We start from the raw sequence: 16369 nt of genomic DNA on the forward strand, positions 1-16369 counted from the left end.
TATACATTACTGAAGGCCATTTGGCAAGTGTTACCAAAATTTAAAATGAGCACCCAGCTTTTGACCTGGCCATTCTACTTTCTGGAACTCATCCTACAATGAAAGTGAAAGTCACTCAGTCGTGTCTGACTCTTTGCGACCCCATGGACTATACAATCCATGGAATTCTCCAGGCCAGAATACTGGAGTGGATAGCCGTTCCCTTCTCCAGGGGATCTTCCCAACCCAGGGATCAAACCCAAGTCTCCCACAATGCAGGCAGATTCTTTATCTGCTGAGCCACAGGGGAAGCCCTCATCCTACAGAAATACTCACAAAGATGTCTACATACAGATGTTCTGTGTGGCACTGTTTTAACAGAGGAAAAAAGAGAGGGAGAGAGAAACCAGGAGCCATAGGTATGGAAATGACCAGATGACTAAAACCTCACAATACACCCCAAATATTAAGTAGCTTCTATTCTTTAAAAATGGAAGTCAATCCATAGATGCAGACATGTGAGTTCTAAAATGTAGTTAAAAGAAAAATAATTATTACAGGGCAATGTGTACAATATGACCCTCTTTACATAAAAATAAGATGTGAGAATCACTTTCATTTCTTCTTAGAAGAGTGACACCTTTGTTTCCCTACTCTCCCTTCCTCGAAAACAAAAATGAAAGCAAAAACCACATAATTCAGAGATAAGTCGTAAAAAATAAAAGTCATATGTTATTTATAAATCAATCATACAGTAAAACAATTATTTTAAAAGGTCACAAATACAACAGTTGCATAAAGTCAGCTTGGAGTCAAGTACCTCTTTAAATACATTGCAAATCATCTCTATTTTAGTGTTCTTTTCCAAACAGATGTGGTTCAAACTCAAGAGACGGCTTTATCATTTCATGTTTGACAAAAAGTCAACAAAACTGGCAATAAATAATCCAACAATAATTTTTAAAAATACTAAGTGGTAAACACTATTCTTAGTTGTGAAAAAAATCTACTATTCAGACAACCTGAAGATTTCACTGAAGTCAGTAAAGACACAAAATTAGCTTTTCCACATTTAACATGCTCGTTGTATTTTCCTTGAAGTGATAATGATACATACAAAAGCTCAAAGCATTAATAGAGAAATGACTGGAAGTCCCAATAAGTCAATGAACAGACTTTGTTCTGAACTGGATGGGAAAGAGACACAAAATGTTCTGTTTTGCTTCATTTTTCAAAAATTGCCATGGCTCCTTGTCAAGTGGAAGCAGTACCCAGACCAAAGGTTCCCAAACACTGGAGTGTAAGAAAGGCTTGTTAAAATGCAGGTTCCTGGGCCCTGCCCCAGACTCTGAGCTCTGATTCCTGAGTACAATAAGTCTACATTTTCAAACAAGATACACAATGATTTTGACAAAGTGGTACAAGAACCCCACTATTCAAACTTGTGGCCATTGGTTGGAAACCTGACTTGGGGCAGCTCCCCCACGTCTTTAGTTTCCTCATCTGTATAGTCAGTCAACTGTACTGATCTTCTCTGAGGGCCCTGAAGCCCTAATACAGCTGGACCGACCCCAGATGTAAAAGAGATGTACTTGCAGCTAAAAACTTAAGCCTTCACGCCAAGACTAGTCTTCGCATATCATGGGGTTTCTGTCTTTTCTGCACCATCTGAAAAGTCTGTTTCGATCAGTTCCATTTCTGGGAGCCCCTGAGTAGAGGAATTCTGAAACTGAATTCTGAAACTGAAACATAAATTTGGGGGACTTTCCTCATGCAAACAGGGAAGCTTCCAGCAACCCTGAGAGGTGCTGCATATACACGGTATGTGGTGAAACCTACTTGGTTAAGAAACAACAAAAGCATCTCCGGAATGGTAAGCAGGCTCCAAAGCCGCAGAACTTCCACTGAGGAACCGGGCCACTCAGTAGGAGCCTTTGACACTGGTTGAACTTGAAGAGTAAGAGCTGGATTTCCCCGAGAATTTCTTTGACGAGAGGGATACCTGCATCCGCTTTACAGTACGGACGCTCCGGCAGAGAAGAGCGTTCTTGGCGTGATCCCGGAAGTCCTGTGAAATGAAGTAATAGACAAAGGGGTCGATGCAGCTGTTGAGGGTGGAGAGGCAGAGGGCCACGATGTACAGGGCGTAGACGTGACTCTGGCCCCGGGTCTTAATCAGGAAGTAGTGCACCACGAGCAGAAGGTTACTGGGAGTGAAGCAGATCAGGTACATGGCCAGGACGGTGACAATGAGCTTGATGGCCCTCCGCCTCTTCTTTCCTGAGCTCTCATCCATGGCAGAAGACTGGAGGGTCCGGATCATGAGCACATAGGCCGAGGCCGTGAGGAAGGCTGGGAACAGAAAGACTCCGATGGCCAGAGACAGGAAGTAATTGAACATGTCTCCCACCAGCACCTCCTCCGGCAAAACATCGTGACAGGTTGTGATGTTAAGGGCCCGGATGTAGGAGGTCTGCTTCACGACGTACAAGGGGATGGTAAGCAGCAGAATGAGTAGCCATATTCCCAGAGAGACGCCGATGGAAATGTTTGCCTGCTTCTTGGGGTGCACCATGGGGTTCACGATGACCCAGTATCTCTGCACGCTGAGGCAGGTCATGAAGAGGATGGAGCAGTACATGTTGCCGTAGAAAAAGCCAATGAGCACCTTGCAAAGAGACTCCCCGTAAATCCAGTTGTTGCCATGGATGTGATACGCAATCTTCAAAGGGAACCAGGTAACCGAGAGGAGATCGGCCAAGGCCAGGTTGGCCATGTAAATCACAGCGGGGTGCTTCTTCTTTGTTCGGAAAAGAAAGACCCACAGGGCCATGCCATTGCTTGGCAAACCAACCACGAATACGATCGTGTAGACAACTGGAAGAAAGACAGTAGTCAGCTTTCCAGTGAGGACGGAGGTAGAAAACTCATCCACGGAAAAGCCTGGTTTCACTGTCACGCCTCTGCCGGTGACCACAGGTGACTTATCCGGGTTACCAATGAGGCTTCTTCCTTTAGACTTGTTTCCTGCACAAGAAAGGCAAGGCGGACAAGGGTCATTACAGAAATCAGTGTTTCCACAAAGATGCTGGCTCGTCCAAACACAAGCGCTTCAGAGAAAGAACGGCCGGTGGGAAGGTCATGGGCAAGATGGTGCCCAGCACTTCAGTTACCACCTGAAAGCTCGGGCAGAGGAGAAAAGGAGGACAACAGCTGAGCAGAAAAAGCAGCAGAAGCAAAACGACTGAGCAAGAACGGGCGGAAGCCCGAGAAGACAGTGTTAGGCGGGCCTGCTTTTCTCCAGGGCAGTGTAGATGAAGAAAGTTTCCCGCACTGTGTGAAGGAAGAGAAAGAAGACAGGAGGAGGGGCACCCAGAATGCTTCCGGGGGCTTTTGATGGGTGGTGGGATTATTGGGATTTCTATGGTCTGGATTTATGTGCCTGCTGTTGTTATTTTTTTAAATCCTAATTTTCTATTTTTTAAGTCTTTACTGAATTTGTTACAGTATTGCTTCTATTTTATGTTTCGGTTTTTTGGCCATGTGGCACATGGGATCTTCACTCCCTGACCAGGGATCAAACCTGCACCACCTGCGTTCAAAGATGAAGTCTAAACTTTTGGACTACTAGGGAAGTCCCCCTGCTGTGTGTGTGTGTGTGTGTGTGTGTGTGTGTGTGTTTACAAAGGGTATTTATTTTTAATGGGAGGGTTATGAAGTATGTGTACAACATAATAATGATTTCTATGAATCCTGGAAAAAACTGACAGTATGTCATTTAGTTCTACAAACTGTCCACACTCGTTAGTCTCCAACTGTTCTCATAATGGCCATCTATCTCATTTGTGCTGCAAGACAACTCAGCCTGGCCCATCACTCCTTAGCCCAAAGTCCAACACAGCGAGGTTCCCAGGAGCTTAGACACACTGTCTCTCTAGATACAAGGACAGCCTCAGCCAGGGCATGGGTCTCCCGCTTCTCTGAGGGCTTCCTGGAGACCTGCCCATGGGGAAGAATGGGCAGCAAGCCTTCTGACCTCAAGGTCACCGGGCAGCTGGGTACACGATTTCTGTTCAGACAAATTTGTATTCTGACATTTAAGCAAGTAATATGCTAAGCTTTAACAACTTTCACTTTCATCCCCAAATTATGAATTAAACTTTAGAAATCACGAATGAATGGCATGGCCCGCCTACATCCTGCCCCAACCAAGTGTCCATCGACCTGCGGAACAAAGTGAGGGGCAATGTAAAGACACAGAAGGCCCCGACTTTATTTCTGGGGAAGAGCAGCCTTTCACCATGATACGTTTATACCAGGAAAGATGTTCAACCTACTCACAAGCTTGTCTGATAACTTGTATGTGTTGTCATCATTTTTTCCTCTTCTACCTAAGACACGGCTGGTGGGAAGGTCAAGTGGGACAGTCCCTGTGCAAAACCATCCGGCAGTTCCTCGAATGGTTCACTATAGAATTGCCATATAACCCAGCAATTCCTACTCCTAAGTATACACCCAGGACACAGGAAAACACAGAAACCTGTACAGGAATGTTCACAACAGAATGTTCATTAGAGCCCCAATGGGGCAATAACCCAGATGTCCATCACCTGATGAATGGATAAACAAAACGTGGTCTATGCCTACAATGGAACATGACTTAGCAATAAAAGCAAAGTACTGATACATGCTACAACACAGGTGAAGCTTGGAAAGATTATGCTTTTGAAAGAAGCCTCAGGAGTATGTGTTGTAGGAGTCCATTTATAATAAATGTTCTGAATAGGCAAATCCACAGACAAAAAACAGATGAGTGGTTGCCAGGAGCTGGGGAATGGGGCAAACTGGGGGGTTGATGGCTAAGGAATAGGGTGGAGTGTTCTTATAGGGTAAAAAAAAATCCTAAAGTTGATTGTGGCGATGGGTAGATTATCTGTGAATAGTCTAAAAGGCATTGAATTGTAGACTTTGAACAGGTGAACTGTATGGTTTGCAGGTTACATCTTAATAAACCTGTTAAAGAATGATGGAAGGCAGGAAGTAGGCTGAGGTGTCATTACTAAAGCTGACTGAGGGGTACCAGGGATTCACTGCAACATTCTATCTTCATGTGTCTAGAATTTTCCATTAAAAAAAAAAACAAAACATACACCAGGTCACAAAAGTTCATGCAAAGAGATAAAAAACTATTTTATATAAGGATACTAAAATAAAGGGTGGGGGGTGGAAATTAACCAGAAATACTACAAAAAGGTAGGGAAGGATTCAAAGAGTGAGGAAGAAAGATTTCCTGAGAATATTCACACATAGAACCCTGAATGACTGCACTCTAAAATGCCATTCATATTAGCTGTGTCCATCGACCCAGTGGCAGAGCACATAGCCAGCATGCCACTTGGTGTAACTGAGCAGTGCTAGAACTACTCAGCACTAACACTGGTAAATGTCGAGCTGCTGCTCAAAGTGCCCTGAAGCCCTTCCAGCACAGGGCACAGGCTTCTACCTCACACAGGGTCCTCAACTCACAGAACTTGTCTAGAACGGGTGCCATCCCAGCTTCTAACTCTATAACCCATGTGTAAACCAGACAACACCTTTTCTATTTTACAGGGTGAAGACGAGCTGCTTAATAAACGCTGAAATGCAATGACAGTCACAATATAGTGTCAACTGAAAAAGCACCCGGTGTAATACTATGCTTCCATCTATATAACAAAATTTGTCAACAAATCTGAAGTCTAGGAAAACACCCACTACACCATAGACTCTGGCCATCTCTAGAGTAAAATGGGTGGGGAGGGGAGAACTTTACTTTTTTTTACCTTTACACCCTTCTGTGTCATTTGGATTGCTTTTTCAGAGGCGTGTAAACTGGTGTAATCTATTCAAAGGGCAATTTGGCAAAATATCAAAAATTTTAAGTGTGCTTGCCCTATGACCCACTGACTTACTGCTAAGAATTTGTTCTGCATGTATACTAGCTAAAGTACACAAAAATAGTGTATGTACAAGAATATTTACTAGAATATTATTTACCATGGTAAAACAAAAATGATAGTTTCAATGTCCATCGAAAAGCAAAAAAGGCGAGTTCAGTAATTTATGGCATTTATACAATGAATAATGTGCCCCCTACAGAAGTATGGGCAGATTTTCCTATATTGACCATGACTAGATCGGATAGGTTAAAAAACCTGCAGAACAGCATGTAGAGTATGAGCCTTCTATACTGCAGGGAACACATGCATTTCTGCATAAAGAAGTCCGTTGTGAGTGAAGAAGGGAGAGAATGGGGATGTTTCACTTTTAACCTTTTTGATTTGCACTTTTAACTTTAAAAACATTCCCTGCTCTTTGCTATATTAAGCTTCCTCCTGTGGCCCACCCCCCACCAACATAAGCAGGTATAGAGTAGCTACTTTATTTGTTTAAAGTCTCCTCTTGTGTTCTTTCCCCTATTATCCTCCTCACCCTCAAATATCCTTTTGCTCTGAACTTTGGGAACATAGATCAAAAAAGAAAAGTTTCCATCACTTGGTACCCTCTCTAGGGACACTTAAGTCAAATTTCTTGTATTCTTTCAGGATGAACTGTTTTCCTCTCAACATTTGCCCAGCTAATAAGACCGTAAGAAAGTCAAACACACACTTCACTAAAACGTCACCTATCAAAATTAATTAGTAACTACAAGGTCAGGCAGGTGACTAAACACAAATTTAAGGTCCCATCTTCACATTCATTGCAGTGTCCTCTCTTATTACAAAACATGGAAAATAGCCCATGAGTCTATCAATGGAGGACCAGTTAAAAATTATTACACATCCACTGGTAACATTTTAGATTCATTAAAAATGTTTTATATTTACTAACATGCTACTGATGTTTGGTCATTGATGTTTACTCACTACTGATGTTTACTTTTACTCATTGGAAAAGACCCTGATGCTGAGAAAGACTGTAGGCAAAAGGAGAAGGGGGCAGCAGAGGATGAGATGGTTAGATAGCATCACCAACTCAGTGGACATGAATTTGGGCAAACTCCAAGAGATATTAGAGGGCAGAGGAGCTGCAAAGAGTCGGACCTAGCCTAGCGACTGAGCAATGACAACTGACTGATGTTTATATAAACACATGGTTGTACAAAATTTTTTTCTCTATTTGTGAATACATATTTTGTGCGTGGATGTTTGAAAGCATGAGAAAGGCTAGAAACCAAAATGTTAGCAATGCTTTGGGTAATGAGGGTGATTTAATTAATGCCACTTCCTTTTTGGACTTATTTTTCCTTTACAGTAATCACATACGGCTTGTATCATTAATGACCAATTACAAAGGGAACACAAGTTTCAATGTCCAAAAGAAAAATGGAATGACTGCTTTACAGGGGACTTCTTAGACTTGTGACACGGTGGAAAGAATTAAGTACCTGAAAAAAGCCAACTTAAATGCCAAACTGCCATCAACTGCCAGGTAACTCTGGGCCAGTCCCTTTACTTCATTTTTCATTCACTATTTACTGAGGTCCTTTAGGGAAAGAGATGTGTTGGACCGTGGTGATGGAGGTGTCATTAGGGGTCCCTGGCCTCCTGGAGTATGTGATCCAGTTGGGGGAGAGATAAAACTATTTACAGAAATAACTATCCATCACTCAGATGGTAAAGAATCCACCTGCAATGCAGGAGACGGGGGTTCTATCCCTGGGTCAGAAAGATCCTCTGGAAAATGGAACAGCTACCCTCTCCAGTATTCTTGCCTGGAGAATTCCATGGACAGAGGAACCTGGAGGGCTACAGTCCTTGGGGTCACAAAGAGCCGAGCCACTAACACACACACACTCTTGTGATAGGAAAGAAAGCAGGGGTATGATGGACGGTTTTCCTTGCGTCTCCCCCTCAATTCAGCGGCCCCCATCTGTGAAATGGTAAGGTTACTCTCTAGGCTGAGTTCCCTTTCATAAGGCAGTGTTTTGGGGAAAAAACCTTTGGGAAGAAAAGTCTAGGATGCGTCTTGCTGCAAACTGAGGGGGATACATGAGGGCTAGACTGAAGGGGGTAAGCAAAGACAGGTGCTGAAGGTCAGAAACACTGGTGATGCCATGTTTCTTAATTAAAATCAACTTAGTTTCAAGTTGTGAAGAAAGCTCCATCCATCTAAAGTCTCATTGTTACTGAACTGACCCTTTACCAAAGTTACCCTGCAAAGGAATAAAAGTATGTGGAAGGGAAAAAAGTGCAATATTGAATAGTTCTGTTTAACAAGTAACTTAATATCTGTCATGTTAAATGAAGTCCGCCTTATACTTCAGAAATCCTCCCAGCTCCTGCCCCTCACTTTGTAAACAAGAGCAAGCCAAACACTCAGGCAAGCTTCCTATTGGAATTGTCTGGATCATAAAATAGAGGAATCCACATCCTCACATTTTACAGAAGATGTCTATACATATACTAAGCCTTGCTCCTAAATTTTACGTTTGTAAGTTTAAAAACAGAATGGTAAAGGGACATGTATTCATCACAGTTTCAGTACTTCCAGGAAATAAATATCTTTATTCTAACACTGACAATAAAATGTGTACCAGGGGTGTAGTTTTTGAAGTATCCACCATAATAATATCCTTTTCTGTAACTGCAGAAGGAAAAGAATCACATTCTTCTGATTCAAATTCACAGAGATTTGCTCTTTTACAATGTCTTCATCAAGAGGATAAAAGTGAGAACCTGTCTTAACAACAGGTCTACAAATTTCGCAGGGAAACAAAAACTTCCCTTTTAAAGCTCGCCATCTGTTAGCATCACAGTATGAGTTTGAGTAGGCCCCGGGAGTTGGTGGACAGGGAAGTCTGGCGTGCTGCAGTCCATGGAGTCGCAAAGAGTTGGACACGACTGAGCGACTGAACTGAACTAAAGGCAATACCCGGCCTAAGAGCGCCCACGCCCTGGGAGAGCAGCTCAGCCCGGGAGATTCCCCCTCCCGCCTGACAAGTCCCAGCACACCCCCGGGCACCGGCTGCGGCGCACAAGCTGGTACCTGCGCGCCCCCAGGGACGGCTCCCGGGTACTTCCGTGCCCGGGGCGGGCAGCCTCGGGCCTTCGGACCTGTGGCAGCCAGTGTGGCACGGAAGGGCCGGGAAACCCGGGGCCCAGAGGTCACCTGGTCGAATGTAAAGCAGGGTTCAAGAAGTTCCATTCCTTCACCTGTTCGACTGGCCTACAACCCGGGGCGAGCGCCTGGCACCCGAAGAACCAACGGGGCCCGGCCCTGGCTTCCCCACTCCGGCCACGAACCGTCCCAGAGGAGCTGGCGGCCCCGGAGAAGGGGAGGCGGGTTGAACACCGAGGGCCGACCCCAAAGAGGGGCCTCCAAAAGTTGCAGGAGGCTCAGAAAGCGACTCAGAAAGTTCCCAGGCCACGGGCTCCATCCCGCTCTCAACCCGCTAACTCCGCAGGTCGCGCAGGACTAGGCAGGAAAGAATCTGAAAAGTGTGCGAAAGCTCCTTAATGACTAGTGTTTGCAAAGAAACCTAGGCGGGGGGGCCCGAGGGACTCAGCCCCCCGGGGCCTCAGTAGACGCGAGCACCCCGCTCTCTTCCGCTCGCCTCCCCAGGCTTCAGCCCCTGCTGGTGGTCCCAGCTGGGACCCCGGAGACCCCCGCTCCGAAGCCGGGAGCTGAGCCGCCGAGTGCGGGGAAGAGGAGGCGACGGTCGCACTCACCCTTCGTGCATCCACCCGGCGTCCTCCTCCCGCCCACGGCGCCCGAGACCCCCGCTCCCGAGCAGCACGACCCCTCCCGGCCGAGTCTCTCACCTGGGACGGTGCGGTTGCAGGAGGCAGAGGCCGCCAGCAGGAGGACGCCCCCGAGCAGCCACGCCGCGCTCGGGCTTCGCATCCTTCCAGCAGCGCCGACGCCGGGCGGACGGGCAGCCCGCCGCCACCACAGCCCCGAAACTGAGTCCCCCTCGCCGCTCGGCTGGGGTAGGAAGCCACCCTCCCGCCTGCCCCTGATTGGAGCCTGCGCGCACGCCTCCCGAGAACCGGATAAGTTTCAGTGAAACTCGAGCCTCTCGCCGCACCTGCGCGGGGCCACGCCCAGGGGCCGGAACGCACTGCTCCGCCCCGCGGTTCCGAGACCTGGAGTCCGGGGCCCCGCCCCCGCCCGCCGCCCGAGGTGCGCCCGCCGCGTAGAAACTGTGCTGTTATCTTCGAAAAGTTGGGAACGCTCTCGTCGTGGGATCGCCGCGCCTGAGCAAGGCCGAAAACCGCCTTTAACTTTGAATTACTCCTGCGGAACCGGCGTTGTCCACCCCCATCCCCGCCCTTCCTAAAGGGCAAACAGCCAAGGCCCGGGCTCGCTGCAGTTATGTTGGGTACTTGGTAGAGGCCTCCCAGTGTCGTCAGCGCTGTGGGATAAGGTCTGCACTGGCAGGATGGACGTCTGCGGGCCCCCGCCAACACGATGGGGAGCAGGCAGGGGTCCGGGCCTGCCGGAGTCATCAGGGATCTGTGTTTAAGTTTCCGCTCTGCTGTTAACTAGCTGCGACCCCTCATAAACCTCATAAAGCTCTCACCCCTTCTAGGCGCCCTTCCTCGTCGGTGAAGTGGGAGGGAGAAAACAGTTATAACAGCTACTTAAAGTACCACGTGTAAATGATTCAGGAGCCCAGTCTAATCCCCCGAATGTAAAAAAAAAAAAACATGCAATAACTATTATTCCCATTTTACAGACGAGGAAACTGAATTAAGGTTGAACAAACTGCCCACAGTCACGCAGCGGTAGTCACGGATTGTAAATGTTCATCACATGGAACCATGAGTCTGTGCCTTCTGCTTTCTTCTATTAGTCACTGCTCCCGCCAGACGCTTTTCTGTATTGAGAGCCCAGAGTCCAAAGAATTATATAAACATTTATATTTACAAGTAGGGCTTCCCAGTGGCGCTAGTGGTAAAGAACCTGCCTGCCAATGCAGGAGATGTAAGAGACGCGGGATTCGATCCCTGGGTTGGGAAGATCCCCTGGAGAAGGGCGTGGTAACCCATGAGGTCACATAAAGTCAGACAGCGACTCAGCACATATTTATAGGTTTGTGTGCAGAATTCCTAACAGGACATGAGGCGGAGTAAGAGACTGGGATGGAGCACAGCACCTTCATTATATTGCTAATGTCTTACTTTTTACTTGCTTTAAAAAGGTAAAATAAGCTTACTATAATTCAGTTAAACTCCTGGGCAGTGGAGGAGCAGAGAAGAGAAACATGAGTGCTGTCTTGAAATACTTGAAGAGTTAGCATGTAGGAGAGGATTAGACATGCTCTGAGTAGGTCCAGAGAGCAGAAATAGGAGCCACAGTGGGGAACTGACTTCAGCTCAGCGTAGAAAGAGGTTTTTAACAGGTCTGATTCTCTGGCAGTCCATTGGTTAGACTCGGCTCTTTCACTGCCATGGCCGGGGTTCAGTCTCTGGTCGGGGAGCTAAGATCCCCACCAGCTGTCAGGTGAGGCCAAATCAAAACAAACAAACAAAAACAGCCCCAGTCCTGAGGGCTGCCTGGTGAGGTTAAGGCCAGGTCACTGTAGGACCTACAGCAAAGGACCAGGGCATGTGTCCTGCAGGTTGGAGAGGCAATTCCCTACCAGGATCAGGGGGCAGGCTGAGGAGTCCAGGTCGCCTCTTGAGTGTCTTGAGCCCTGGGAGTCCATGGTTCTTTCTAGAAGACCAGTTTGGTGAGTCAGGTATCAGTGATGTCACCAGTAACTGAACAAATGTAAACTGAACGCACTCCATCCTGGGCCTGTGAGTTTCTAGAATGGAGCTTACGTCTAATAAAGGCCCTGTGTTCTGAGTATGACCTCTTGCTGAACCTACCATGGGACCAATTAATAGAACTAATGGGGGTTCCAGATGATTCAGGCAGACAAAATTGTATAAAATGTCAGGTTAGGGGCTTCCCTGGTGGCTCAGTGGTAAGGAATCCACCTGCCAATGCAGAAGACATGGGTTCAATCCCTGATCCGGGAAGATCCCACGTGCCTCAGAGCAGCTAAGCCCGTGCACCACAACTATTGAGCCTGTGCTTTAGAGCCTGGGAGCCGCAACTACGGAGTCCACGAGCCGCAAGTACTGAAACCCGTGTGCCCTGGAGCCTGTGCTCTGCAACAAGAGAAGCCACCACAATGAGAAGCCTGCACGCTGCAACAAAGAATTAGCCACAAAAGCCAAACAGCAACGAAGACCCAGGACAACCATAAACAAAATTATTTTTTAAAATATCATGTTAGCCAGTTGTTTCAACCATATGGCCAAGAAGACATTTCCCCCACATTTCCCTAAGTAAAGGGTTAGCATTCTGCCTCTGCCCTCTGCCCTGACAGAGCTCCCAGGAGCAGGAAAATAAATGGATGAAAAGGCGGAGAAGCAAATGGCCCTGAATGGACCACAAGAATGGAGTAATTGCTCCCCGAATAACAGGAATGGACTGCTTCCCAGCACACACACAGACAAGAGGGGCTAGAGGAGGCTGTCCAGTAAGCGACACAGTTCTTTTTAATGGGTGCCTTGCAGTAGCCCCACATCTTAGGAAAGTCTCATTGTTATTGTCTGGAGTTCTTTTGGGAATGTGGAAAGAGCTCGGCCTCTGAAACCATATAACCCTGCGGGCAAAATTTGGTCTTTCACCTTCCAGGTATATGTGACTTGGGATAAATTTTACTACTTACCCTCTCTAAGTGGAGAGGGCATTCCACTTACCTATAAAGTGGAATCAAGGGAATTTTCTGGTGGTCCAGTGGTTAAGACTGTGCTCTCACTGCTGATGGCCCCAGTTCAATCCCTGGTCACAGAACTAAGAACCCACAAGCCATATGTTGTGGGGGGAAGAAAGAAAAAATGATAGGGTCAGTTTTTTTTTTTTTTAGTTGAAAAGTACCTGAGGATAAAATAAATTGTGACTGTGTTTTGTTTCCTTCCTTTCTTTCAGGAGTCTTCTTTATACCCCCCACCTGTACCCCAGCTCTCAGGATTCTGCTTCCCAGGGCCACACCGCTGTGCCCTCTTTTCCTCCTGGGAAAAGCTGACTTCTAGAAGCAGCACCAGGGCCTTCCTCATCTGTCCAGGGGTAAGATCTCTTGATGGCGAACAGGTCACTCCCGAGGGTTCTTCACTGGTGAAGATACTCAGTCCCACGAGACCCCTTCAATCCTTCCAAGCCTCCATTGAATCATCTGTGATATATGACATCTATAATCTGAAGGTGATAATAGTACCATTCTTACAGGCTGTTCGTGAAGACTTGGGTTTGTTGTGCCAGTTAGCACAGTTCCTGGTATACAGTAAATTCTCATGAAATGGTAGCCACTGCAGAATGACTGCCCTAGGGGGGAAATCTTCCTTTTTCCAATGCATCAAAGGCCAGCTGTCTTCAACTTAAATTTTCATTAGGATTTTATGGAACTATGCCTTGAATTGTCAAAATTTCCAAGAAAATATTTTTACTGAACAGTGCCACAGGTTAAGAATCTCAAGAATGTGGTTTTTCCCAGAGGCCTGACTACATGCATTCAAGTCAGTCTGCAGATGTTTCCCTGTGACGTAGAGACTAGAGTGTTTGTCTTCTGAATTTTGTTGACTCTTCTGCCCAAATGACTTGGCTGTGTGCAATAGTGCAGAGAAATGACCACAGGCAATTCCAGAGAGGCTGGCTTTCAGGGGCTGGGAACTCCATGCAGCTTCCCACCTCGTACAGTTCTAAGGAAATAAAGTGGGAACTGGGGTAGGCGAGACACCAAGGGAAAAGCCATTTCATTCCATCATTTCTACAGTCATTTATCAAGCTGATCAAACTCTTTCTGGAGAAAAAAAGACTTAGTCCCTCTACTCTTGGGTCCTGGTCAAATATAGATGGAGGAAACATTAACATTCATTCACTCACTCGTTCATTGACCAAACAATGAGGACAAGATAAGGAATGACCTTCACATGGTAAATCCTTTGGTCAATTCTCAGTCTTAATATTACTCAACTGGACTATGGAGTTTGGCATAAATGATCTTTCTCTCCTTGAATGCTATGTTCCCTTGACTTCCTGCAACACTCCTTGATTCTCCTCCTGTCTCCCTGGCAACTCAGAAGGGGTTGACTCTTTTCCGGTTCTCACTTACCTTCCTCAATTCTGCATTCTGGAGTAGGACCCCTGAGTTTGTCCTTGGACTTCATTTCAATAAATTCACTTATTGCCTTGGGTGATCTAATCTAATCCTATGGTTTTAAATACCATCTTTATGCAGACAACTCCCAAATTTGTATCTCTACCCCAGGTTTCTCCTTTCTAGACACATATCCATTCAGCTACTGCTTATCTCCAGTTGGACGTGACCGTAGGCATGTCAAACCTAATTTCAAAACTAAATTCCTAACTCACCTCACTCTCTCATAGTCTTCCCATCTCCTTAAATTGCAATGCCATCCCTCCAGTTGCTCAGATCAAAAATCTTGGAGTGCGCTTCCCTGGTGGCCTAATGGTTAACAATCCACTGGCCAATGCAGGGGACACGGGTTCAATCCCTGGTCCGGGAAGATCCCACATGCCATGGAGCAACTAAGCCTGTGCCCGAGCAACCGCTGAGTCCATGCACATAGAGCCTGTGCTCCACACGAGAAGCCACCACAAGGAGAAGCCTGAATACTGCAAGAAGAGTAGCCCCCACGCTTGCTGTGTGTGAAACTCAGCACAGCCGTAAGTAAATAGATAGAGCAAGAAAGAAATCCTGGAATCATCTGTGACTTCTTATATCTCACATTGTATCAGCAAACCCTACCTTGAAAATATACGCAAAATACCACCCTGGTTAAGGTGACCTTTATCTTTTATCTGGATTATGGCAATGGCCTTGTGACTTATCTCTGTCCTTTTACCCATATGCCTCTGTACAGTCTTCTCTCAGCACAGCGGCCAGAGTGAACCTGTGAAGCTGTGTGTCAGCTCAGATCACTTCCTCATGTAAAACACTGAAGTAGTTCCCCACTTCCCTCTGAGTACAAACCAAAGCCTGTCCAAGCCTTACACATCCACCCTCCCCCATCGCCCTCCAAACACAACCCCCTTGACTTCATCTTCTCTGTTACCCCACTCATTCTGCTCCAGCCACACATACCCACTTGCCGTATCAGTGCCTGGATTGCTTTTCCCTCAGACACCCACATAGCTCCAGTCCCCACTTCCTCCAGGTATTCGCTAACATGCCCTCTTGCCAGGGGCACCTTCTAAGAAGGCCGCATCCTGTACTCCCCCTCCTTCCTCCGTGTTTTATTTCCCTCCATGGCATGGATCCCCAGCATTGCTGTTCTGTGTATTTACTTATTGCCTAGTTCCCCCACTGCAATGTAAACTCCATGAGTACAGAGTTGTTATGTTTTGTTTTCCTTTGTGGCATTTTAAAAAGTATTTATAGAGTAACATTATCCAGTGCTGGCAACTGCTTCTGATATACTTATCTCTATAACATCTCAAATGTTATTGAGTCCCAGTTTAAATCACTTTTCTTAAAATGCAGAAAGGCAAATATCTAAAGCACTATGAAAGTCAACCTTTAAAATGCAGAGGACAGAGATTTTTAATCTGTTTTATCCATTCCTGTGTTCTCAGTGCTGAAACAATAGAATGAGTTCAACAAATACTTGTGAATAGATGAGTTCTTATGTATTGTTCACCTACTATCTTTCACTCGCTCAGCTAGAAGCTAGGATTGCCAAGATCCCTATCTCCACCTCCATTGTGTGGATGCTCAAATGTGAAGTGAGATTTGTAAGTCAAGGACTGAGGGTGGGGGGTCTGGGAGAAGGATGCGTTGTTGAAGGGCTTTGGACACTGGAGAAAGAATGACTCTCTCCTGGGGTCATCAGAAAAGGCTTCCTGAAGGTGGGGTCATCTGAAGAGAGCTTTGAAGGATGAATAGTTCCCTAGGTAAATGATTTACAGTGAGGCTAACTCCTATAACAGATAAATCTCCAAATCTTAGCATTTCACTGAAATAGACGTTCCTTTCTTACATAAAGCCAAAGCCAAGTCTGCATTTGGTGGAAGATTCTCCTTAAGTGTGGGTAAGTGAGCCAGGCTTCTCCCAACTTGGGGTTCTGCCATCTTCAACTCATGGCTTCCAAGGGCTCTGCAGAAGGAAAGAGCCGGAAGGATTCTTCATGTCCAGTTTCCACAGCTCTGGCCTGAAAGTGGCACGCAATCATTTCCATATTCTGTTGGCCAGAGCTCAGGCACATGGTCACAGCTCGCTGCGAGGCAGGCTGGGTGCCCACAAGGAAGGGGAAAATGGAGTTATCCAGTCTCTCTCTGTTACCCCAGGCATGATGAGGTAGAGGCAGGCCTCCGAGGGAAAGCACAGTATCAA

General features: G+C 46.4%; 1 protein-coding gene across 1 annotated transcript; it reads right to left on the reverse strand.

Annotated features, from left to right (window-relative positions):
* Window positions 1–1048: 1048 nt before the first annotated feature.
* On the reverse strand, window positions 1049–10061 carry F2RL1 (F2R like trypsin receptor 1). Its single transcript, XM_006051069.4, has 2 exons — window positions 9783–10061; window positions 1049–3006 (listed from the first exon to the last, which is right to left on the reverse strand). Exons 1-2 carry the CDS (start codon window positions 9862–9864, stop codon window positions 1901–1903), a joined length of 1188 nt encoding a protein of 395 aa, XP_006051131.4. The 5' UTR covers window positions 9865–10061; the 3' UTR covers window positions 1049–1900.
* Window positions 10062–16369: the final 6308 nt, after the last annotated feature.

Source organism: Bubalus bubalis, chromosome 11 (assembly GCF_019923935.1).
Source record: "Bubalus bubalis isolate 160015118507 breed Murrah chromosome 11, NDDB_SH_1, whole genome shotgun sequence".
NCBI lineage: Eukaryota > Metazoa > Chordata > Mammalia > Artiodactyla > Bovidae > Bubalus > Bubalus bubalis.

Coding starts and splice junctions, on each gene's coding strand:
- F2RL1 (XM_006051069.4), bottom strand. CDS start 9,864: ATGCGAAGCCCGAGCGCGGCGTGGCTGCTCGGGGGCGTCCTCCTGCTG. Junction 3,007..9,782: donor CTGCAACCGCACCGTCCCAG/GTGAGAGACTCG, acceptor TTTCTTGTGCAG/GAAACAAGTCTAAAGGAAGA.